We start from the raw sequence: 26911 nt of genomic DNA, 5'->3' as shown, positions 1-26911 counted from the left end.
ACTCTTAAGTCCCTCCTAAGGATTCACATGTAAATAAGCTTTCCTTTTTCTCAAACAGGACAGATGTCTACAACAAAGAAATACAAATATTTCCATTCAGAAAAAAGAGCTAAGTTTACTAGATCATCTTCTTTATTTTTTTCTCTCCCTTTTACATCACATTCCTTGAATATATTCCTAAGAGTTGATCTGCCTAACCAATTGTTTGCTCCTTTGCTCCATGTGAGCTGGTTATGTACCCCAGTATTTTTTGAACATATTTTTAGGGGACACTGAAATATTATTTTTAAATTCAAACATAGTCGTGTCATGTCTGGGTAAACGAAATTGAGTCACTAATTAAAGCAGACTGCTTTCAACGGCACCTCCGCTTTCAAAGTGCTCCCTCTATGGCCGCAGTTTAGTGCCTTTCCCCCGTCTGCCTTTCTGCCTATTTTCTCACTCCCTGTGACTAAAAAAGACCCCCATGTGGCCAGCTGCCACCCAGCTCATAAGGAACTTTGGACTGAAAGCGACTCTTTGGAGAAAGACCTTTAGTAAAGTCCGGGGGACGAGAGGGCGATCAAATGAATGGGGCCTCTCTCCACAGCACCCCCAGGGGCCCCCTAAGATAGCACCTGCCAGGACTCTGACCAAACTGCAACATCTGAGGAGCCGTTTACCTGTTTCAGCGTCTCCCTGGGGCCCTGGTGCCACGCAGTAACAGCAGTCCGAGAAGATGACATAGTTAAGAACATTGAACAGCAGCCCTATGACTCCAGCACTGAGAACCAGCAGTGGAGCCTCTGTCTTCTGGGGATCAATATACCTTTTGACAGCTTCAACCAGGATGCTGAACATCAGGGCCACGGCAAAAATGGAGTTGCCAAATGCTCCCACGACATCTGCCCGAAGAAAGCCAAACGTGCTCTTCCGGTGCTGTTTTATACTGCTGGCCCTTATGCCCAAAAGACCAATGATCATGGAGACCAAGTGGGAAAGGACGGCAAAAGCATCGGAGGCCAACGAGAGGGAGTTGCCTATGTGGGAGGTCACCAGCTCCATCACGAAAAGGAGGGTGCTCACAACGCACATGAGGATTAAACGGAAGCTTCTCCCTGAGTATCGCCCCATGGCGCTCCGCTCTGGACTGTCCCGCTCCCTTTCCTGGGAAGGCTTAGCTCTTAGGGGAGCAGCTACAGATGTAGTGATTACAGTTCCTGGATAAGTCTCCCCTTCAGCCTTTCAGCGCCTGTCATATTTGAAAATCATCTTTTACGAGCTGCTATAAAGCCATAAAACAGTTTAAAGGGCAATTAAGCAAGAGATGTCACGTGAGCGGGGACTTACTGAAACGATGACACTGACGTCCAGATATGAACTTGAGGGCTTTCTTTTGTTTATTTGTTTTTGTGTATCGTTACAGAAGTTAAGACCCTCTGTGTCTGAATCACGCAGAAACTCACACGTAGCTGTGGCCTTCTCAGATCCCACGCTCCATGTTTGCAATAAGTGCTCCGGTATCTGAGGTAAACAATCGTATCTTGTTGACCTGGTGTGTAAATGGTTTCGAATTCTGTTTACTGCATGGAACAGGGAATATTCTAGGGTCACTAATCCAGACATTAGAGCTACAGTAAGTGAAAGACAAAGGAGAAGCTAGGGTGATTTTTTTTCTACTGCCTTGCCCACTGACCTGGAATAAACAAGCACCCTACTTCCAAACGTTCTCTATAAATAAGACAAGAAAAACATTCCTCATGTTCAGGAAAGTTATAATACCTTTAAACTGGAGGAGCTAAAGATATAACCACAGTTAGTTTCAGGAAGAAGGCCAAATTCTAATTACCTGATTTAACTGATGCAAGGAAATTTTTTTGTTTTTAATCTTATCATCTGTCACTTATAACCCTTAAAGGTTTACCAGTCCCCGAATATCTAAAACAGTAGCAGCCTCTATTGTTTTGAGTAGACTGCCTACAGTCAATCCTTTAAAGAAATACAGTGAAATTACTATACCCGATATTTTCTGAATTTGAAGTCTCATTATGATGGTTAATTTTTTTAAAGTTTTTTTTAATTATGTGTAATGCAGACAAAATTATTTAAGTCAACAAATTTTTAAGGAATTTCACATGTTCTGATTCTTTCCACTGCCAATCACCTTAGTTCCTCCAAACTCATAATCTTCAAGATAAAATAGTCCTTTCAAAAAGAAGTTATCATGTAAGTCAGCCCACAATTCTTTTAGTTAGGCTTCTTTGATCTCCAGTGAAATATGGACACACTTCGAAATTCCCCACCTGTAATCTTTGGGATCCAATTTCCTCAAGCGATTTACTTTAGGACCATGTTTAGGGTCAGAAGATGGATCTGCCTGGTTCTGAATTTGACACCCTCTAAAAATGTATTAGGTTCAAATCATATTCACTCCTAAGCCATCACACTCTAGAACAGTACAGATCATTGGGATATGCCAATACCTAAGATAAAATGTTTGACTGTTAGGTTTTTCATAGTTTACTTGGCAGCACTGTCTTGTAGTTCTTTCCCACAGATCTAACAGGTAGTTCTACGAGTAAAGGAAACCACACAGTTAATCTATGAGGCATTTCCAACAATGTAGGTTTACAGAAAAATCCCTGATGGTTAATTTTATATGTCAAATTCACTGAGCTTCCAGGTGCCCAGACACCTGGTCAAACATTATTGTGAGTGTGTCTGTGAGGGTGTTTTTGGATGAGATTAACATTTGAGTCAGTAGACTGAGTAAAACAGATTGTCATCCTTAATGTCAGTGGGCCTCCTCCAATCAGTTGAAGGCTTGAACAAAACAAACTAGCTGACCCTCCTGCAAGTAAGGGAGGAGTCCTCCTACTGACTGCCTTCAAGCTGGGACATTGGCTTTTTCTTACCTTCAGGCTCAAACCAAAAGATCAGCTCTTCCTATGTCTCAAGCCTGTGGGCTAGAACTACACCATTGGTTCTCCTGAGTCTCCTGCTCACCATGTAGATCTTGGGACCTTCTCAGCCTTCATAATCATGTGAGCCAATTCCTTTTAATAAGTCTATATTTATATACACATCCAATTGGTTCTATTTATCTGGAGAACTTAGACTAACACACTGACTTTGACTAAAACCTGATACTTTAGATGCAGCCTTAATAATTTCTTTAGCATTTCATAAATAATCTCCAATTCAGTTGATATTCTAACAGTGAGACTTCTAATACAACCAGGTTGTAAAAATTATTGCACTAAGACTATCTCGTTCATCCATTCATGCAACAAATACTGAGTTCCTACATGTCAGACACAGTTCTAGTCTCTGGGGAGACAGCAGTGACCAAAACAGAGAAAAATCCCTGACGTCATGAAGCTTACATTCTAATGGGGGAAGACACAGATAATGAACAAAATAGATCATAAAACATACTGAATGTCAGCTGGTAATAAAAAATGATGGTGACAAATGAAGCACAGAAGAGGGATAGAGTGTTGGCAAAGGGGTGAGGTTGTAATTCTAAATAAAGTGGTCAGGGAAGAATTTACTGAGATGTTCTTTGAGTAAAGGAGGTAAGAAACTGGGCCATGAAGACATCTGAAGGAGATCTTTCTAGGCAGAGGAAGCAATGGGCATAGGAAATTAAAGGACCACCCAAAGAGTTCAGCACGGTTGAGGAGGAGCGACTGAGGGAGAGAAATAGAATATGAAGTCAGGGAAGTGATGGAGGGAGGGGGCAGATCATGTGGGGTCCTGAGACGGGAGATTATGGAGAAGAATGACAAGATCTAATTTATGTTTTAAAAGAATAATTGGATCCCATGTTGAGATTACATGGGGCAGAGATACCAGTTAGGGGGCTGTTGGCAATAATCTAAAGGAAATATGGGTGACTTAGACCGGGTAGGAAGTGGGAACACCCGGGCAGAACCAGCTACGTAACTCATGGTTCTAGTACAATGGCAGTGCAGGATCCCTTGTTCAAAAATGACTGAGTTTTTAAATGGTGCAGCCACTATGGATGGTACGGCAGTTCCTCAAAAAATTGAAAATGGAAGTGTCATATGATCCAGTAATCCCACTTCTGGGCATATATTCCAAAGAATTGAAAGCAGAGTCTCAAAGGGATATTTGTACACCCATGTTCACAGCAGCACTATTCTCAATAGCCAAGAGACGGAAGAAACCCAAGTATCCATTGACAGAAGAAAGGATAAACAAAATGTGATCTATACATACAATGGAATATTATTCCATCTTAAAAAGGAAGGAAACTTGGACACACGTTACAACGTAGAAGAACCCTGAGGACATTATTATGCCCTGTGAAATAAGGCAGTCACAAAAAGACATGTTGTGTGATACCAATTATATGGGCTATTTAACATAGTCAGATTCATAGAAACAGAAAGTAGAAAGATGGTAGCCAGGGGCTGAGTGGAGGAGGGCGTGAGGGAGTTGTTGCTTAAAGGGTTTTGAGTTTGTTTTACAAGATGAAAAAGATCTGGTGATGGGTTGCCCAACAGTGTAAACATACTCAACACTGAAGTGTACACTTAAAAATGATTAAGATGATAAACTTCATGTTATTTTATCACAATTAAATTTTTTTCCTTATTCAAAGTTTCAACACAGCAACAGCAGAGCATTAAAGCAATCCCAGGGCCCTGAATATACGCAGGATGTATTTGAAGTTAGAGTCAACAGCATTGGCTGAGCAATTGGATGTGAGGTATGAGAGAAAGAGAACAGTCAAGGTGACACTAAGGGTTTTGGCCTAGAAGAATGCCATTGCGACTGAGATGAAGGTAAAACAAAGGTGACAGTTGTAGGAACAGAGTTGGAGCAAGAGGTGAAAAATGACGTCGTTTGGTGTATCTATTAGACATCCAAGTTGAAGCGCTAAGTAGGGAGTTAAACAAGGGAGTCTGGAGTTCAGAGGAGATGGATAGGCTGGGAATACATGATCTTGAGAGTTGACAATATACAGATTTAAAAGCCATAAGACTGCCTGAGATAACCAAAGAAATGAGAGAAAATAGAAAAAGAAGATACAAATAGATAAGAGGGAAGGACCAGAGGGATGAAAGGGAAAATAGGAGAGTACAGTATTCTGAAGGCCAAGAAAGAATGTGTTTCAAAGAGGAGGAGAAAGGATTAATCTCCAAAATTTACAAGCAGCTCATGCAGCTCAATATCAAAAAAACAAACAACCCAATCCAAAAATGGGCAGAAGACCTAAATAGACATTTCTCCAAAGAAGATATACACATTGCCAACAAACACATGAAAGAATGCTCAACATCATTAATCATTAGAGAAATGCAAATCAAAACTACAATGAGATATCATTTCACACCGGTCAGAATGGCCATCATCAAAAAATCTACAAACAGTAAATGCTGGAGAGGGTGTGGAGAAAAGGGAACCCTCTTGCACTGTTGGTGGGAATGTAAATTGATACAGCCACTGTGGAGAACAGTATGGAGGTTCCTTAAAAAGCTACAAATAGAACTACCATATGATCCAGCAATCCCACTACTGGGCATATACCCTGAGAAAACCATAATTCAAAAAGAGTCATGTACCAAAATGTTCATTGCTGCTCTATGTACAATAGCCAGGACATGGAAGCAACCTAAGTGTCCATCAACAGATGAATAGATAAAGATGTGGCACATATATACAATGGAATATTACTCAGCCATAAAAAGAAATGAAATTGAGTTTTTTGTAGTGAGGTGGATGGACTCTGTCATACAGAGTGAAGTAAGTCAGAAACAGGAAAACAAATACCATATGCTAACACATATATATGGAATCTAAGAAAAAAAAATGGTCATGAAGAACCTAGGGGCAAGATGGGAATAAAGACACAGACCTACTAGAGAATGGACTTGAGGACACGGGGAGGGGGAAGGGTAAGCTGTGACAAAGTGAGAGAGTGGCATGGACATATATACACTACCAAACGTAAAATAGATAGCTAGTGGGAAGCAGCCGCATAGCACAGGGAGATCAGCTCGGTGGTTTGTGACCACCTAGAGGGGTGGGATAGGGAGGGTGGGAGGGAGGGAGATGCAAGAGGGAGGGGATATGGGGATATATGTATATGTATAGCTGGTTCACTTTGTTATAAAGCAGAAACTAACACACCATTGTAAAGCAATTATACTCCAATAAAGATGTTAAAAAAAAACAAAAAAAGAGGAGGAGAGAATCAGCTGAGTCAAATGTTGAGAGGGCAAGAAACATGAGGACTGGGAATGACGAATGGATTTAACCCCATGGAGGCCATTGGCGACCTTAGCAAGAGGGCAAACATGAAGTGGGTTCAAGAGAACAGAGAGGAGAAATCAGAGATGGCAAGTACAGACAATTCTTTCAAGGAGTTTTACAGTAAAGCAAAAGGAATATGGAGCCAACAAAGGGTATTTTTAGGTTCGGGAAGATAGCAGCACATTTGTAAGCTGATGGAAAGATCCAGTAGTGAAAGAAGATGTGATGACACATGGGGAGGGTTGCTGAAGTGGCACCATTGAGGAGGCCAGAGGGGATGAGAGGACAAGTGCACAAGAGGAGGGCTTGCCCTTTGCTATGAGGAGTTCATCTGCCTAAATAGACATTTCTCCAAAGAAGACATACAGATGACCAGCAAGCACATGAAAAATGCTCAGCATCGTTAATTAGTAGAGAAATGCAAATCAAAACTACAAGGTGAGGGGCTTCCCTGGTGGCGCAGTGGTTGAGAGTCCGCCTGCCGATGCAGGGGACACGGGTTTGTGCCCCGGTCTGGGAAGATCCCGCATGCCGCGGAGCGGCTGGGCCCGTGAGCCATGGCCGCTGAGCCTGCGCGTCCGGAGCCTGTGCTCCGCAACGGGAGAGGCCACAACAGTGAGAGGCCCGCGTACCACAAGAAACAAACAAACAAAACCCTACAACGTGATATCACCTCACACCGGTCAGAATGGCCATCATTAAAAAATCTACAAATAACGAATGCTTGAGTGGGTGTGGAGAAAAGGGAACCCTCCTACACTGTTGGTGGGATTGTAAGTTGGTGCAGCCCTATGGGGAACAGTGTGGAGGGTCCTTAAAAAACTAAAAATAGAACTACCATATGATCCAGCAATCTCACTCCTGGGCTTACAGAGGGACAAAAACATAATTCAAAAAGATTCATGTACCTCTATGTTCACAGTAGCACTATTCACAATAGCCAAGACATGGAAACAACCTACATGTCCATCGACAGATGAATGTATAAAGAAGATGTGGTACATATATACAATGGAATATTACTCAACCTTAAAAAAGAATCAAATAATGCCATTTGCAGCAACATGGATGGACCTAGAGATTACCATACTAAGTCAGAAAGAGAAAGATAAATACCATATGATATCACTTATATGTGGAATCTAAAATAAGACACAAATGAACATATCTATGAAACAGACTCACAGACATAGAGAACAGACTTGTGGTTGCCAAGGGGGAGGGGGAAGGGAAGTATTGGGAGTTTGGGATTAGCAAACTATTATATATAGGATGGATAAACAACAAGGTCCTACTGTACAGCACAGTGAACTATATTCAATATCCTGGGATAAACCATTATGGAAAAGAATAAGAGTATAACTGAGTCACTTTGCTGTACAGCAGAAATTAACACAACATTGTAAATCATATACTTCAATAAAATAAATTTTAAAAAAAGAAGACGGTTCGTCTGAAACAGCAGAGAAGGAGGATATATGGACATATGAGTGGGGTAGATGTGGTGGAGGGTTCTGGGGGTTCTGTTGATATTTTCTCTTAGTGAAATAGAAATCAAGATGATCAACCAAAAGTCAGAAGGGGCAAGTATGGAAAATCCCAGGAGAAAGAAGTTATGAAATAATTGTCCAGGAGAGTGGAGAAAATGAATGAATGAGGGAAATATTATCCGATTACCTATTTAGCACATATAAAGTAACCCCGACGTGAACATTGTCACCAGCCTGTTAAACCCCAAGCTCCTCACTCATTCAGCAGGTATTTCTCAATCACAAAATGTGGTTTTGGTGACATACTTAAAATATATTTGAAATACCCCTATTACATGAGACTTATTTAATAGGATCTGTTTATATCATTTCAGTACTATTGATGTTCCAAGCTCTTAAATCTTCCAGTAAAGTTGAACAAAGCTACTGGTTTAACATCACCTACTGAGCCATAGAAATGTGTTTGTATTTGTTATAAGTCTGATGGTGTGGCAGAATAGGGTAGTTTAATTTTCCGGCTGTTAATATCTCAAGTGTAGGGTAGTTCTCAGTGTGCTACTATTGGCAAGGATCATCTCATGACGTGTCAGTGTCACTAGGCAACGGTCTCCTACCATTGCTCCATCTCCCTGTCCACTTGATTGCCTGATTTTCCATCTAAAATAGAACAACTTTGAGGAGATAAAGCCAAGAAAGGGAAAAAGCATGTTTGGTTTAACTCACTACTGTCTGCTCTGGCACGTTGTACAGAGTGAGCACTCAATTTATTAAAGAAATAAATGGCTAGCATTTTCTAGACGTAGTAAAAATGACAAAGGGCCAAAGATATGTTTGCAAATAACAGGGTAGGGGTAGTTGCCTCCCCAAACTTCTGATGATCCAGACAGCCGCTGAACACCATAGTTATATGATAAATGACTAATATCAATATTTATAACTAAAATCAAATATAAGTAGGGTGATATATCCACACTTTCTAGTCAAATGTCTTGTTTCTGCTTGTCTTACGGAGGGTTCCACTGCTGTTGATCTGAAGACTCAAAGCCTCTCCAGTAGCAGCCAAATGAGTTGCTGTTAGTGTCCAATTCTCATAAAGGCTTCATGTGACTTACTGGCCTAATTAGGAACTTTTTTTTTTTTTGGTCTGTGTTGGGTCTTCGTTGCTGCGCGCGGGCTTTCTCTAGTCGTGGGGAGCGGGAGCTACTCTTTGTTGTGGTGCACGGGCTACTCATTGCGGTGGCTTCTCTTGTTGTGGGGCACGGGCTCTAGGCACGTGGGCTTCAGTAATTGCAGCACGTGGGCTCAGTAGTTGTGGCTCGTGGGCTCAGTAGTTGCGGCACATGGGCCCTAGAGCTAGAGGGCTTCAGTAGTTGCAGCGTGTGGGCTCCGTAGCTCCGCAGCATGTGGAATCTTCCTGGACCAGGGATCAAACCCGTGTCCCCTGCATTGGCAGGCGGATTCTTAACCACTGCACCACCAGGGAACTATTTTAAACACACTGTCATGGATAAACTAGAGATTGCTAACATGTGATCTATACCAGAAATCCATCCCCGTGAGCAGAGCCAGTAGTAAATACACCTTGACTTGTCTGTTTTCTTTTTGCAAACCACACACGCTAGGCACACAATTAATTTTGTGGCTGTCAGTCTGGTATCTAGTTAGTGGTTGTGGTCTGCAAGTAAAAATGGTGATTATTTCTTAAAGGATATTGTTTGGAGTCAGGTTTATACACCCTCTTGAAAAGCACCACCACCCTTAAGGTGTCTCAAAGAGTTCTGATATTTTAGCTGAACCTCAATTTAAGAAAATAGACAATTTATCACATGTAGATTTGGGGTGAAGGACTCCTTCCTTAGCATAACCACTTACTGTAGAGTTCCTTTAAATAGTGGATTCCCTTAAAGGAGCAAAGGTCAAGCTTTTCTGTGATCAGCTCTACTTATCTGAAGCTTCAAAAAATAGCCTGGGGATTTATCTTTGCGTCAGAGATGGCCACCTCCATAATGGCCAGGGGCTACAGAACAAAATGTGGTTATGAGTCTTGATCTACTTTTCAGGCTTTTGTCAGGGACTGGCTAAAAAAACCCTTATCCTTTAAAGCATTTGTTAGTTTGCAGAAAAACAAAAACCAACCCCCACCCCCCGCCCCAGGCACTAAGGTAGTAACGGTTCACTAGAGCTATAAACAAGGAGCAACTTCCAGGTGACCCTGCATCACTGCCATAACTAACATTAGCTATTATAACGTGCTAGGTATTGTTCTGAGTACTTTATAAGGTAGAGTAACTATGAAATAGATACTTGACTTCATCTTCATTTTACAACTGAATAGGGAGGTTACACAGCTACTAAGGGCAGAAAAACAAGATAAAGCATCCTGAACTGCCATAGATCAATAAGAAATACTGATTCTGAGGACAAAAGTGTGGCCCAGATATTTAAGCTAGGCATATGAATATACATGCTCAAAACACTGATCTTGAAATCATGCTGTACTTAATCTTTCATTTGACAATTTCTCATCAACTGAAGGACAGTTCTGCTGTGTTCTCATACACAGCAGATACTTTGAAAGGCTTTGCATATGTTGTTCCTTCTGCCTGGAATGTTCTTCCTCTTCTATTTATTAAAATTCTACTCACCCTTCAAAACACAGCTCGAATTTCAAGTCCTCTTTTTGAAGCCTTGCCCTTTATTGGTATATTTATCACTACCAAGTGGGAAAGCATATTGGAGCAGGGCACTGAAATAAGGAGCTATACCAAGTAGACTAGAAATGAGGGATAAAAGGCATTTCAGGCAAAGGGCCAGAGGTGAGAAATAGCACGTTGTTTTTAGGAAACCCCAAATGGTTAGGTTGCAAAGGACTCTGCTGGATTGGTTGAAAAGGAGACTGGAAAGGCAGGCTGAACCAGAATAGGCTAAAGGGTTTACATTTTATCCTGTTAGTGATTGATGGTGAGTCACGAAGGGATTTTAAGGGGAAGAAAAACATCTTAATAAACTGTACACCAGAAAAAAAAAAAAGCCTGTGGAAATGTGGAATCTGGCCTGGAGATGACACTGGAGGCCAGTATAGTAATCAGCATAAGAGGAAACAGGCAAGAAGGCAATCCAGATCTGTGAAAGGGTGGACCCAAGAGACATCAGAGGTAATAGCCGTTATGTTTTACAGCCAACTGAGTAGGGCTGCTGGAGGGGCTGCCTAGGAGGACTGCGGTTCTGGTTTAGGTTACTGGGTCCATTTTGGTAACACTGATCTTTCAGGCAGGAAGCACTGCAGGAGGAACAGGTCTGCGAGTCGAGAGTGAAATGAGGTGTTGAGACAGGCTGCCCTGAAATGTTGACGAACACTCAAGGAAATCCAGTATGCAGTTGGAACAGAGGTCTAGAGGTCAGACTGGGAGATAAAAATGTTGGAGTCATCATCCTATTAATGCAGTTTGAAACCATGGGGTGAGATGAGGCTGATTAGGGAGCAGAAGAAGAAGGCCAAGTATGGACACTGAGCTCTAAGAAGCAGGCCAAGGAAGGGAAGCCAGTGGAAGACACCTGACTGAGAAAAAGAGGCAGACAGGTGGGAGGGCAAGTCTCGGGAGTAATTTTAGTAAACAGGGGAAATGTGTTACAGCAGCAGAACTGAAGCACAGAGCTATGGCAAGACGAGGAACTAAGAAGTTAGCTTTGGGCAGCAGTGGCAGCATGAGCTCCGTGAGAACAGTGGTGCGGTGGAGGCAGAAGCACCGTGAGGAAGGACGCAACACAGGAAGCAGAGAGGTGAGGAGGGCTGACCACTCTCTCAGAAAGCGTGACTGGGTTTCTGAAGACCCCAGAGTAACTACGAGACACAAGAGGGAGAGAGAAGCTCAACAGAAATTGCTTTGGTTACATTCGTGGTTGTGTTTTGCTTTTTAATCCGAAAGATTTAGGGCAACTTTAAATTCAGTACGAGTTACGGAAAAGAAGTACTCCAACAGAGAAGAAACAGGAAACTGGTGGTTCAAGGTCTGAAACATGAGGGATACTGAGATCAGAGCAGTTATGTTCACCTCTTCACAGGAATTTCCCTGTAGCATAGAATTCAGGTATTTCGGAAACAAATGAATACATGGAACAGTATTGGTTCATGATATTTATTACTGGGGTTGTTTACAGAAAAGTCTCTTTTCCACTATTTAGGCATAAGAATAGATATTTTTCTCATGTGACCTCCTTTTAGATCCTTTATTTAAAAAAAAAATCATAAAACTGTCTATATCTGGGGAGATAATAGTATCAATTTTTTAAAAAGTGAGGAGGGTTGGAGATGGGGTTCTGTCTTATCCCTTAGTAACTACGACCAAACAAGGTGTAGTACTTGGCAGGGTTCTTGCCGCAGACGCACTGGGCTCCAGGCTGCAGCTCACAGAGTGGTCTGAAGGGGATGCAAAGGCTTTTAGCTCCCATCGACGGGGCACCAGGTTCAAGATCTTGATCCCTGAAATTAAAAACAAATAAGAATTCCGTTCGTTTATGCCATACATTTCTATTCTTTTTCACTGCAATACCTCACGGGTTTTATCTGTTACACGTAATTATCTTACCTGGCAGTGGTCTTTTTGATCCAATCTTCACAGTCAATTTCCCCACAGAATGGAATCTGAGCAATCTAATAAGGAAAAACGTTCAGTATTTACATTCTGTAAAAGGAACATTTGAGTTCTCTATTAAACCTATAAGCAAAAAGGATAGGTCTCCCAGTCTTTTTCAGGCCATGGTACTTTTGCAAACCTGCTAGCAACTTTGCTCAGAGGTACTCGAGATAACAAAGAATGTCTTTCACTATCCCAAACCCACACATCATATAACATCCGGATGTAACAAAGAATCGTTGCAACATACTTAAATGTCCAAATAAACTGGCTGCAACATAATGCTGAAGAGAAGGAACAAAGGGTGAATTCTGAATCTTTTTCATTTCAAATTTGCACTGCTGCCTGCTCTACCTGGCCACGTGGTTACGAGGAGGATAGAGGGGAAAGGACAAATAGTAAACTGATTTTTAAGTTGTTGTTAAAATAACAATTAACAGGGGCTTCCCTGGTGGCGCAGTGGTTGAGAGTCCGCCTGCCGATGCAGGGGACACGGGTTCGTGCCCCGGTCTGGGAAGATCCCACATGCCGCGGAGCGGCTGGGCCCGTGAGCCATGGCCGCTGAGTCTGCGCATCCGGAGCCTGTGCTCCGCAACGGGAGAGGCCACAACAGTGAGAGGCCCGCGTATCGTAAAAAATAACAATTAACAATCAAGTAAACCTCACTTTACACGTCCTTATTAAAATAACCGTGCTGCTTTTAACATGTTACAGGTAAGTGAATCATTTTTCAAGTCCAAGGGTATTTTAAAAGACAAAAAAAGGGCTTCCCTGGTGGCGCAATGGTTGAGAGTCCACCTGACGATGCAGGGGACATGGGTTCGTGCCCTGGTCCGGGAAGATCCCACATGCCACAGAGCAGCTGAGCCCGTGAGCTATGGCTGCTGAGCCTGCGTGTCCGGAGCCTGTGCTCCACAACGGGAGAGGCCACAACAGTGAGAGGCCCGCGTACCGCAAAAAAAACAAAAGTCAAAAAAAAAAAAAAGTCAAAAATCATTTTGTATCAGAAACAAAAACCTCTCAAATTTTCTTTCATAGACCATTTAGAATAACAGGCAGTGGGACTTCCCTGGTGGCGCAGTGGTTAAGACTCTGCGCTCCCAATTCAGGGGGCCCGGCCGGGTTCGATCCCTGGTCAGGGAACTAGATCCCACGTGCATGCCTCAACTAAGAGTTCACATGCCACAACTAAGGAACCTCTGTGCCGCAACTGAGGCTCTGGAGAACTGCAACTAACGAGCCCAGCTGCCACAATGAAGACCCAGCACAACCAAATAAATAAATAAATGTTAAAAAAAAAAAAGAATAGGCAGAATCAAGAGACCTGGGATTTTATCCTAATTTTGAAATTCACTGCCTATATGAAAATCTCTAGCCCTGAGCTTTCTTTTGTAAAATGTGGATACTGGACTAAACAAGAATTAAGATTCCTCACAGCTGTGAATCTTAAATTTTTCATCGCATGTCTACTTCAAAATGAGGCTTGTCTGCAATAATAATTATGCATTAGTCCTATAAAAAATTCCTGTTAGTAGCAGAGAGATCAAAGACATGGATAATTCCCAAACGTTAGAAATGCTAGTTTAAAAGCAACTAGAAGGTCATCCAGCTTCTTTGCCAACTTCCCATCAACTAGTCCCAGCCACACCTTCCATGCTCAAATTGAGTCCCTTCTGGAAACCCTTCCTTGCACTTGGGATTTAGTTAAACATTTTTCAAAAGGCTTCTCTAAGCAGTAAAGTAAAAGTAAATAGAGATGAGGACATTACAAAAAAAAGAGTAGTTCAACAGGAGAACGTTATTGCAGGGCAAGGAAGGGTTAGTTTTCTACATCTCTTGTGTTGATTAAGCAAAATATTTTAGCCTAATTCCCAAAGTTGATAAACTGTTGTTTTGATGATGTGCATTAAGACAATAAAGAGGTGGTCAATTTCTAGGTATGGTGGGTGGGACGAACGGGTGAAGGGAAGGTGGAAAGGATGGTAATAACAAGTATTTTGAAAAATTTTAGTATAGGTTTTAAAATATATACTTAAATTATATATTAACAATTATATAATTATTTTAAATATATACTTTAATTAAATATACAAATAATATAAAATTAATAATTATTAGATATATAAATAATACAAAATTTAAATATAGAAATTGTTCAATGAAAACTGAAGCAAAAACAACCTAGAGACATAAGAGCTGAAATAACACAAAGTTATTTACCTGTATTGAAACTTGGTAAATCATTAGCACTTATGCAAACAAAAAGCATGAAAAAACTGTACATTCATAAAAGAATTACAATTCATTCCAAAAAACAGAATAGGGGGAAAACTTTAATCAGTCTCTAATTATGTAATGATAAAAATATTAAGACAATTACAAAGAATGTTTTTGAATAATAATTTGGCTTCTCAAAAATTTTACTTTTGTTAACTCACAACACTTAAAGGTATTTTTTTATAACTTCCACAAAGTTTACAGTAAGTAGTCTTATTTTCTTTTCTCCAAGCAAAAAAAAAATCACTAAGCCTTGAGAAAGTATTTCTAAAGTAATAATTTTTAAAATTAAAATGGTGCAGCATGTGAACAAATTCAACGAAAACTGTTATTAGCTTCAAAGTGAAGTTTAGATGATATGACCTGAAATTTCTCTTTACTACGCACATAATTCATTAATATGAAAGGAGAACATGCATTTTTAGGCTATTTATTCAGCCATGGAAAGGTTTTCACCTTTTTATCTTTTATTATTTCTACATCTATGTTTTAAAAAGACACAATCTTTTATAATATATAATATCTTGAACTCTGCAACAGAAAATGGTAATGATGAGAAATATTCAAAAATCATTGATCAATAGATTAATAATGAATGTCAACAGTAATAAGTATGTTACATATAAATGACATTTATTTTTCATTCAATTAAGATCATATCCCCTTGGAAAAATTTGCTAAAATCAAGTCCTATAAATCAGACATAAAAAAAAATGTTTTTATACCAACAGGGAAGAGTAGAAAATCAAACCCTCACCTACATTCAAGTTCTGAAGACCCCTTCCTCCTTCTCCCCTCCCAGTAAATCCACCTTTATAAACAACAGCCTCAAAGCTTGCTTGATGGTCAGTCAACATACCTAAGCTGACCAACCGTGAGGTGAGATGAGGGATGAAACTGACTACTGAATACAAGAAACAAAATCTGCTTGGTCTCTACACGATCTTTGGACACACAACTAAAATACTATATTCTGGTTCAGGAGAGATGTTGAAATCTCTCCTGTAGCTTATCTAATATTAGAATAAAAGATATGATTCCACTAATATTTGCTGAGATTCATTTCTTTGACAGCAATGGATTAACTGACACTCTATCGATTTATTAACTCTTATGCAATGTCTTTAAGACTGTACTGCAAAAGTGACTACCGTGTTTCTATAATAAAGGAAATTTTAAAAGTCAATAATTAATGGAACAAAAAATTATAAAAAATAAATTAGAGTGAAAGAAAAAATATACACGGAATCAGATGGCTATCCATTCTCCAGGCAGAGGGCTAGAAGAAATAGAGATTAGAAGTATATAGTTTGAATATATAGCAAATTACAGACACCAGAAAGGTGGAAGATTACAAACCAAGAATAACAGAAGGCTAAATACTGAAGAGTTATGATCTGAAGGGGATTTTGTACTCATTTCACAGATTAGTAAACTGAGAGCCAGAGAGATTAACATTTTCTCAGCTCATGCAATAAGAGACATATTAGGAGGGAATGAACATAGCCAAGCAAAATTTTGTCTTACACCCTCAGCATGAATTTAAAAAATAAAAAAAAAAGATACAGAGGAACGTACATTAACACATTTTTGACCAGAGACATATTACAGCCACAGGCATTAGTTTCTGCAAAAATCCCCCAGTCGGTAATGTGTTAAGCTGAATCAGAAGAGAAATCTAAATTCTAATACCAGGTCTGCTTCTGTACGGCTTGGGGTAATTTATTTAGACTCTGGTCCATGGTTTTCTCATTTATAACCTGTGGACACAGGACTGGCTGTATAATCAAACACGTGCACCAAAGTTCATAAGTGATTCATTCCAGGAATTAATAACTTTGCAAATCAAGACCTCTTCTTTATGAAAATTAAGTTTCGGCTGGCAACATCTGCATATACACAACACACAAAGCTGATAAAATCTTAAAGAGCCATTAGGGAAACCTGTGTGGTTTTAAGGAATCCAGAAGTACACACTCATTCTCAAAAACAGGCTTAGAAATAAGTAATATGTTTCACTTATTATTCAGAAAGTTCAATCAGTTAAGATCTGGGTAAGTATATATGCTCAGAGAATAAAACGGGCCTTCCTTATTTTAGGAATCTGCACATTACACTTCTAAAACTACAACAATGCTTACTTTAGGAACTTATATCAAACTGAGAAAACAAAATTTTTCAATAATAAAAATATTAGGGGTCATACAGAATGAATTTTGTTCAGCCAGCATAAGGAGCATGAGAAAGAAACTTTTACATAATCAGTTTACAGTGTTATCCGAAAAAGATATGTTGTGATGCTGCAGGAAAGACAGTGGAAAACAAGAGTATGTAATGCTGAGTAATATATAATCCTTTTGTGTGACAGGCTTTGAAAAAGGGATTAACATCATGCATAAATTCAGTGAGTCTTAAAACACCATTTACTGAAATATGTTTATATTCAAAACTTTGCAGAAGTCTCTTACCTTCCCAGAATCAAGTTCCTTCTGAAAGTCCTCCATTGTGTTAGCCACAACCATATGAGTCTTAAGGTCTTCAGAAGCCCTATCAAACAATTAGAAAAGAATAAATTTTTTTCTTACTAATATGACAAAGTTTTTTTTTAATAGCATAATTTAATGAAAGAATAACAACCTGGAAGAGAGAAGAATTCAGTATGAACCTCAACTCTGTCTCTAGCAGTGACATTCAGTAAATCTCAGTTGGCTCATCACGGCATAATCGTGAACACTAAATGAATGGAGAATTTGCCAAGCATGCACAGGTAACAATTACTTTTGTAATCGCCATTAAATCTCTACTGATCAACATTCTAATTCCTGGCATTACCACGTATTACCTACAAGAGTCTGGGTTATTATTTAAACCTCTCTGGTCTTAGTTTTCCCTTCTACAAAATTGGAAAAATATTCAAATCTAACTACCATATCAAATTGTTGTTAGAATCAAATACAAAGGCATGAAAATGTTTAAGAAAGGAAAAACACGTAAATATACATTATTCGAGCTATTTTCACATACTATGTAAGTCTTCTGTAAGAACCTCAGGTTTCAGAAATGGGAATAAATATTATTCTCTTCCACACTCAGAGTCACACATTACATGAGGTGGTGACCAAGGAAGAGAAGGTGTATTTTTCTTTTCTGAACCTCAGGGCTAGACTTGTATGGACCCTGGTAGCAACTTGCTAGCTGTCCACCAAATCTGTTTCCTTTTCTTCCAACTTTTTTGCAGTGAGGTGGGCCCAAGTGACTAAGTTATAGCCAGTGAGATGCAGAGGAAGGAACTCGCCACTTCCCAGGCTGAAGCCTCAAGGAGAGAAAAAAATGCACCTTTTAGCAACTTACATTAATAAATTTACTGAATAAAAATGTCAACAAAAAACCCTGCTTTTTAGTCACTAAAGCAGTGGTTTTCCAACCAAGGGAGTACATGTGTATCACAGAGAGAGCATTTCAACATTACAGATAACCTGAAGGTATCTTTTTTTGAAAATAAATTTATTTTTGGCTGCATTGGGTCTTCATTGTTGTGCATGGGCTTTCCCTAGTTGCAGCAAGCTGGGGCTACTCTTCATTCTGGTACACGGACTTCTCATTGCAGTGGCTTCTCTTGTTGTGGAGCACAGGCTCTAGGTGCGTGGGCTTCAGTGGTTGTGGCTCGCGGGCTCTAGAGCGCAGGCTCAGTAGTTGTGGCGCATGGGCTTAGTTTCTCCACGGCATGTGGGATCTTCCCGGACCAGGGCTCGAACCTGTGCCCCCTGCATTGGCAGGTGGATTCTTAACCACTGCGCCACCAGGGAAGCCCGACCTGAAGGTATCTTAAAACTAATGAGTCAGAATCTCCAGGTACGAGGCTCAGGTAAGTTTCTATTCCCAAAGCTCCCAGGTGATCCTGAGGAGAATCTCTGGAAAAGAACCTCTGTACTGAGAGCACCGTTCGAATGGCAGCAACAAGGACAGGCAGCTTTCTAATCTTTCGTCTCTGACAGTATCACCTGCTCTGCGTTCAGATGAACTTCACGTGAATTATGAATTTGTAGGCCAAATAAATCCGTGAAGTAACCCTTCAAAAGATGTATTATCATTCGCATTTTCGGACAAGCAAGCCAAGAGAAGCAAAATCACTTGCCTCAAATCACATAAATAAGCACCAAAGCCAAGGCTAAAACTGGTTCACTCCTTAAATGCAAGATTTACTGAACATGAATATGAATCAGGCACAAGGTATTAGAAGATAAACAGTAAGATACAGGCACTACTCTCCCCTAGAAACTGAGCCTCTATCCCCAGTGGCCATGGGCCTTCCTCTCTGCTTCAGGTGGGTAGGAAGGAAAACAGGGTTCCACACATATGCCACCAATATTGTAGCACCTCTGCCTTGAGATCTGTGATTCTATAAGTCCCCTCTCCAGAGGCCAGGGCAGCCCCGAGGCCTCCCCTCCCCTTTCACCCCCAATCCCAATCAGGAGGTTCTTAGCCTTGGTGACACATCATAATCACCTAGGAAGCGTTTAATACTCTAGGTGCCAGGCCCACTCTAGACCAGTTACATTAACATCCCTTGGGGAGAGTCCCAGGCACAAGTATTTTGAAAAGCTTCCCAGGTGCTGCTAATGTGTATCCAACAGGTGAGAATCAATGCCTTTGTCCCTCAAATTTTATATATCATGAAAGCCTGGATCTAAAATTAACCCAAATTACTCCATGGGGCAGACAGTCCATCGCTGCAAACTTAGTAGGGAGCAGAAAGCATATAGAAAAACACTCATAATACAAGTTAAAAAACACAAAGAGAAAGGCCAATTAAGAACCATGAGAGTTCAGAGGGAAAGAGTACTTTCCCTAGGGGCAACCAAGGATTCCTTGGTATACATCTCAAAGGCTGAGCACAATGTGAAGATGAGAGACACAAGCAACTCTAAGGAACTGACCGGGTGAACAGGTTAACATGGATGTCTTCCAAAATAGCGTGAAGTTTCGTCTCAGCCTCATTTTCAGCAACTGTCAGCTTTTCTCCAGTGTCTCGTCTGACAGCAACAAACTGACAGCTCTTCATATCACGTGGCCCGACTTCAAGCCTAACCGGAACTCCCTAGGAAAAAGGCAGTTAAACATAATACATGCATGTCTCCAATTGAATATATAGACTTATTCCATGGCTTTACCTACTAGAAGTCATAAAAATCCAAAAAACAAAGACAGAAACAAACCACTTTAAAAAGTAGGTAACATTCCTGAGATATCACAGAAACCTCCTCCAATGAGAAGGCATAAACCTAAGGAAAGAAGGTACTGCCCGAGTGGTTCTGAGCTAAGAGTTTAACGGGGAACCATGAGGGTGGTTGCAGCTGTCTAGCTCAGTGTTCCTAACTTCTCTCCCATAACGCACACATAGAAAATTACACTTGTATGGCACATGGGGGTAAATACAGAAGGCTTGAGGCTGAAGCCACCCCAAGCCACCTTGGTACATCCTTGGCTCATTCATGGCACATGGTGTGCTTTGGTTGGGAAGCCCTAGCTCTGGATGCTCTAACCTGAGTATCAGAATCACTGAAGGGCTTGTCCAAGCACAGACTGCTGGGCTCCACCGCCCGAGTTTCTGATCACAGTAGGTCCAGCGAAGGGGCCTGAGAATTTATATTTCTAACAAGTCCTCAGGTGATGCTGAGACTGCTGGTCCTGGGACTGCACTTTGAGAACCATTCCCCAGTAGTCTACGGTTTTTACAGAGGAGCTTAAGGACCGTACGCAAGTTTAAGCCTCGGGAATGTTCAATCCTTGTTAATGAACATAAGGAGTCTGTTCTGTGAGTGGATTAAGGCTTAGCAAGACCTCACTTTTAGGGGCCTGGATGGAACCTTACCTGACAAACAGTAGGTTTTTAACGATTTTTTTTTTTTTTTGCGCTATGCGGGCCTCTCACCATTGTGGCCTCTCCCGTTGCGGAGCACAGGCTCCGGATGTGCAGGCTCAGTGGCCATGGCTCACGGGCCTAGCCGCTCCGCGGCATGTGGGATCTTCCTGGACCGGGGCACAAACCCGTGTCCCCTGCATCGACAGGCGGACTCTCAACCACTGCGCCACCCTCTAAAACTAATTTGGGGTTTCTGAATTTAAATTAGAAAACTCTATATACGGTTTAGCTGATCGGTGGTCCCCCAAATCAACGTCAAAGGAAAAAATTTAAATGCTACTCTAGAAAAAATCACCCCTAGAGAAGACTGATTTTATAAACTATCGGGAACAAAATACTGTATACTATTACATTATTTTATTGTTTTCTTTATTCATGCAATGCATGCATGTGTAAGAAACAGTGTTAAGTGCAATGAGATTTAAAAGATGAATAAGAAAGAGATCCTGTCCTCAAGAAGCTTCATGTTTTGCACGGTAAATAAGGCATGCATACAAATAATAAAAATCAGTACAGAAAATCAAAAGTGAGAAACTATCCTCAGTTGGAAGAGAGAAGAAAAGTTACCGGAGAAGGCAAAAATTAATGAGTAAATTCATCAGAACTGAAGAACATTCTATAAAATAACTGACCTATATTTACAAAAATGTCAATGCCATGAATGACAAAGAAAGGCTGAGGAACTACTTCTGATTAAAGGAAACTAAAAAGACATGACAATAAAATGCAGTAGAACTACATCCTGTACTGGAAAAGGGGAGAGCTGGGACAGCTCAGAGCAAGGTTTCAAAGCTGCAGCTGGGTGAAAAGGCATCTTCACAGGAGAAGAGCCTGGCACGGGGTGTCAGAGCCCATGAAGGATGAGGAGGGCATTCATGCAGGGGAGTGGGTGGCAACAGCAATGAGAGAGTGGATGAACACAGGGGGACCAATCAAATAAACATACTAAGGACAACTGGAGCTAGGTTTTTCCACTGTCAGAGAAGAGAGTTAAAATATGGAATGGGAGAAAACTAGATTGGGTCATGTGGGTTTTGACTGGAATTGAAGGTATCAGTGTGAACTCACGGTTATCAAATTACATAGATGGATACAGAAAAATAGATGTAAATACATGTGAGTATGTACATACATATGTGTGTGTGTGTGTGTGTGTGTGTGTGTATGTACACACGCACACGCATTCCATACCTCCATCTACTGAGAAGGCTTGGAAGCAGTGAGAGCTCAAAAGTGATGGGCACACCCACACTAAATACCATTCTTTCCTAAAAAGAACCAGGGCTTCTTAGATACATGGCTAATTGCAGAGTTGGGGGAGAGATAGAGAACAAGATAAACCCTACAAGATCTTCTGCCAAAAAGCAAGGACGTGCTAAAGAACACAAAAGTTAGCTTTAAGGGATCCTACTGGTCCCATCGAAGACAAATTTGAGCATCAAAATAAATAATCATAGTAACAGATTATAACCCACTGAATAATCTCAGAAACCATGGGTCCATAAAAAATTTTAATTAAGCAAAAAGCTAGTGAGGAATGTCAAGACCATGATAACTAAAGAAAAACTGAGGAACTAGTCCAGACTAAAAGAGACTAAAGGGACATGATAACTATATACAACACATAATTCTGAACTAGATCCTTCTGCTATGAAGGACACTAGTTGGACAACTCACAAAACCTGAATGGGTCCTAGAATTAGATGGCAGTAAGTCTCAATGTTAACATCCTGATTTTATAGGCTTTATTGTGATTATAAAGGAGAACATGTTTGTAGAGTGATGGGGCATCAAGGTAGCATCTTGTTTTCAAATGGTTCAGGCAGGAAAAAAATTTTTGCACTGTACTTCCTTTATTGTAAATTTGTGTTTGTTTCATGATAACAAATTTTATAACCCAAGTGGAAGAAACAGCACAAGCAAAGACACAGAGGTGGAAAAACAGACTGAGAAGAGAGAAAAGATCTATGAAAGGGGATAACTGATAACAAAAGTGGAAAGATCATCTGAGGTCAAGTCATACAAGAGGCATGTATTTTATTGGTAGTTTATCTAAGTAACTAGTTATGAATTTACTTATAAGGGACTCCTGTTTTTTGTTTGTTTTTCAACAGCAATACAAAATTATCTTAATCATCCAATACAGTAAAAAAAAAAGTAGTTAATTCACTCATATTATTTTCCCCTTTCTATTTCCCATTTTCCCCTATTTTCTAATGAAGAGTTATGGGAGTCAGTCGCTGGGTCCTAGGTCTGGCAACCAAACCATACACCTCATTTATTAATCTGGGTGAGCCTCACAATACATACATCTCTCTCACACACACACACACACGTGCACACACTTTACAAAGTGAATCACTATCGAATAAATATGAATCTAGATCTCCCAAACTGTTTTCTTTCCTTGGAAATTCCTGGCCTTAAATGCACTAGCAGTGCTTTTCACTAGCTAATGAACTCTCTTTCTCAGTGTTCTTTAATTTTCGGCATCAAGCTTAGGACTTAGGGACTCTGGTTTCTTTCCTAACTACTGTAGACAAGGAAGCTGCAGTGGAGCCAAGTCACACTAAGGTGCCTCCCCCACATAGTACAGGTTCACCAGGGTACTGCAAAGAAGACAGCTAGTTGATGCCCATGCACCACTATTCTGATAGTCTTACTATTTAAATAACGTATTTATTTTATGAATTCTTGATATAAACATTTTAGTAACAACCATATGAGGTTTATTAACCATAAACAAGGTCTTCACGATCACTTTAATTCTAACGTAACAAAAATCCAAATTGGGAGCATAGGAGTAAAATATGCAACTGAAGAATTTACCTTGAGCTCCCAGTGATTGAACTTCCAACCTGGTGAATAGTTATCTCGCAAATCAGCTCTAACTCGAATATTAACACTGAGTAACCGCCTTCGATAATCATTGCATTTTGCAATCAGAGCATCTCTGTCTTCTTCAGAAAGTGCATTTGTAATGCCACAAGGAATAACCACCACCTAGAATCCAGCACAGTATCACAAATTTATACAAAGGAGCAGTATATGGAACTAATGAAGTCACATCACCACACAGTATCCAGGAGTCAAAACCTCCTAGTGACTATAAGCCTTCACACAAATCAACTTGGATGGTTTCTAATCTACGCAGAATATCTAGCAACTATTTAATAGCTGCATATTGTTTGTCCATGCGAAATACATTTGTTTTTCATTTAACCTATTATAAACCATTATTCAAAAAATAATTTCTAAAACTTTTATAAAATAGGTAAAAAAATTAATAGACAGTAACACAAGTAATATACATAGTTACACAATACCAAGGTCTAGACTGTATTCTACGTTGTTTCTGTATCAGCTAAATCTACCTGAATGACACTCAGAAAAAAAAATCACACTTTAAAATTTTCTTTGCTAAATATGGCTTGTATTTTATAAAAGAAATGATAAACAGAAATATTTTCCTTACCTGAACACAGGCTACACGGGGTGGTAATACTAAGCCCATGTTGTCCCCATGAACCATGGTCATAACACCAATAGTTCGAGTTGTCAGGCCCCAGGAGTTTTGATAGGCAAATTGCTTCTCTCCTGGTGTCTTCGGATCTTCAAAAATGATTTCAAACATTTTAGAGAAGTTCTGCCCTAAATGATGTGATGTTGCTCCCTAAAATAGAGGTACACATCTTTTAATTTTGATAACCTATTAATGCCTTTGAAAATAATTACTGTAAGATCACACACCTTAAAATGGCACTAGACCTACTTTACCTTCCCTGATTTTTTATATTAAGTAAGTTTTTAAAGCATAACTGATACAACAAAGAGACTAAGATTAGTCAAAAAATATATAGTAGCATACAGCTATGAGCAGCCCCTCTTATAGGAGTTACTTTAATTACAAAGGTTTTTTAAAAATCCATGCTTTGGTAATTCAGGTTATAAACCTTGATTTAACTGACCTTGGAGATTGACAGGGAATGAGACAGGTTGGCCTGAAATTATAATATGGCCTTAGAAAACACGTGATATACTGATTTTTAAGAGTCTACTTCTCTGATGACAGAAGAAACTTGTCAGATCTGCCCACGGGCTATGCTTACAGTCACCTAGGAATCCTATGCAGCAGTTTGATACCTGGATAGCTCTTCCACTGGCAGATATAAATGCTTCTACCGTAGTTGTGTAGTCTCCTCCCGCAAATTTCTCCTTTTCAGTCTTTCTTCCCTTTACAACAGGAATTGCCAGGAGTTCTTCATATACCTTAGCGTATAAGTCAAGTATCTGCAAAACCTGTAACGTTTTAAATGCAAAGTGTTCAAATTTATGGTATATTTATTGATGATAGATCTATAAAAACTGTACTATTTAAAACTAATTGTGGGGCTTCCCTGGTGGCACAGTGGTTGAGACTCCACCTGCCAGTGCAGGGGACACTGGTTCGAGCCCTGGTCCGGGAAGATCCCACGTGCGAGAGAGCAACTAAGCCCATGCGCCACAACTACTGAGCCTGCGCTCTAGAGCCTGCAAGCCACAACTACTGAGCCCACATGTCGCAACTACTGAAGCACACGCCTAGAGCTCATGCTCTGCAATAAGAGAAGCCACTGCAATGAGAAGCCTGCGCACTGCAGTGAAGAGTAGCCCCCGCTCGCCGCAACTAGAGAAAGCCCACGCAGCAACAACAAAGACCCAACGCAGACAAAAATAAAATAAATGTATTAAAAAAGAAAATAAAAGAAAACTAATTGTGGTGGGAAAAGCACTTCAAACAATAAAAATCTTTTTTTATGGAAAGGTCAAAGCAGCCAGTGTGAATTTATTAAAATATTCAACAAAGCAGTATGCAAAATAAGTGGAATAATTTTTTAAAATATAAATAACTTTAGAATATAAGAGAAAATATATGTTTATGAAAGATACACAGTAACCAGGGTAAAAATCTCCTGAAGAATCATTAATTTCACCCATGGGATTATAATTTCTTCTACACATTGAAGTCCAAAACTATTTTCATCTGAAAATTTAAAACGGCACATTTTCTAATAAAATTTCAGTAAGCAGTTTCTTAAGTCCACGTACATTTGAATTAACTTGTTTTTTCTTTTAACAGATACATAAATTTTAAGGAACACAATAATTTATACCAGGAAATTATCTATCTTTTAATGTCATTTTGGGATCAGACCAAATTTCAACTTACAGTTATTTACTGAATGATTACTATGTAAATAGATAGCACTGCATTACTTACAGCTGCAGGGGGGAAGAAAGCACAGCCCGGACAAAGAATTAGAACATAATTAATATGGAAGACAACTGTTATACCTCTTCTGCTGCCTCTTCAAATGTAGCAAATGCACTGTGCCCCTCCTGCCAAAGGAATTCACGAGTACGTAGGAAAGGCTGAGGATGCTTGAACTCCCAACGCTGGAAGAGGCAAGAACACAATTTAATCTTTAGAGAGAGCTTTTCAATTTTTGGTAACAACTTTATACAGTAAGTAATCAGAAATCATAATTGTAATCCAAAATACTTCAAAAATGCTTCCATACTCCCAATCCTTTGAATATAAAAACAAGAAAAAGAAATGTGTGTGTTTGTGTGTGTGTGTGTGTGTATGTGTGTGTGTTTAAATGAATAAGAAGAATAATGAAAGAATGTAAGAAGGGGTGTGCACCTACCACCACATTGCACCACTGATTGAGCCTGATGGGCAGGTCTCTGTGGGACTGCACCCATTTCGCGTATGCAGGATACATTACTGAAAAGACACAGGAAAATACAGGCAGTTAGTCACTAAAGGTTTTATTCCCCTTTGAAGGCTGGTTAGTGTTAAACAGGAAACATAATTAATAGGAATTAAAATGCTGTGCTTGTGCAGGTAAGTGAACGGTATTGTATTCCATCAAACGAATTAGTCAAGGGAATAAGTCCACCTAAAACTGACCGTATTTTATTTTCTTCACAATGAGATTTACATTTAATTTTATAGCTTTTCGGCTGTTTTACTTCTAAAAACACTAAGTGAACATCTTATAGTATATACTGTGTTCTATGTTAAGTTCTTTCCTTTCATTATCCTGTTCAATCCTCACATTCAACCCATGAAATGGATATCATAATCTCAATATTGACAACGTGGAAGCTGAGCTTAGAGAAGTTAAATCACTTGCTGAATCCAGCACAGTTACCCATTAGAAATAGAATTTAGGTTAAATCTATCTGATGCATCTACCCAGGGTCTGAAACCTCTTGCCATCAACTGCTAATTTAAGTGAAGGTGCCTTTCTTATCATAGCCCATTCAGGATTATC

At 39.9% G+C, this 26911-nt stretch overlaps 2 protein-coding genes and 1 non-coding gene across 3 annotated transcripts in view; all 3 read right to left on the bottom strand.

The window, feature by feature from the left end:
• Positions 1–1113, bottom strand: part of SLC30A10 (solute carrier family 30 member 10) — a 374273-nt gene extending 373160 nt beyond the window's left edge. Inside the window, exon 1 of the mRNA XM_059998256.1 lies at positions 663–1113. Within this exon, the coding sequence (XP_059854239.1) occupies positions 663–1113 (451 nt within the window). The remainder of the gene's footprint in view (positions 1–662) is intronic.
• Positions 1114–2510: 1397 nt separating this feature from the next.
• On the bottom strand, positions 2511–2639 carry LOC132416570 (small nucleolar RNA SNORA18). The gene has a single exon (XR_009517649.1). It is a non-coding gene; the product is annotated as a small nucleolar RNA SNORA18 (small nucleolar RNA).
• Positions 2640–11882: 9243 nt separating this feature from the next.
• Positions 11883–26911, bottom strand: part of EPRS1 (glutamyl-prolyl-tRNA synthetase 1) — a 67714-nt gene continuing 52685 nt past the window's right edge. Inside the window, exons 24-32 of the mRNA XM_059998217.1 lie at positions 26279–26358; positions 25923–26024; positions 24732–24887; positions 24064–24261; positions 23418–23591; positions 19603–19763; positions 17134–17212; positions 12341–12405; positions 11883–12234 (exon numbers count right to left, since the gene is read on the bottom strand). Of these exons, the coding sequence (XP_059854200.1) occupies positions 12084–12234; positions 12341–12405; positions 17134–17212; positions 19603–19763; positions 23418–23591; positions 24064–24261; positions 24732–24887; positions 25923–26024; positions 26279–26358 (1166 nt within the window). The 3' untranslated portion in view covers positions 11883–12083. The remainder of the gene's footprint in view (positions 12235–12340; positions 12406–17133; positions 17213–19602; positions 19764–23417; positions 23592–24063; positions 24262–24731; positions 24888–25922; positions 26025–26278; positions 26359–26911) is intronic.

The sequence above is a fragment of the Delphinus delphis genome, chromosome 1 (assembly GCF_949987515.2).
Source record: "Delphinus delphis chromosome 1, mDelDel1.2, whole genome shotgun sequence".
Lineage (NCBI taxonomy): Eukaryota > Metazoa > Chordata > Mammalia > Artiodactyla > Delphinidae > Delphinus > Delphinus delphis.
Note: the sequence above shows the minus strand (reverse complement) of the source record. Positions and strands in the feature narration are given on the sequence as shown.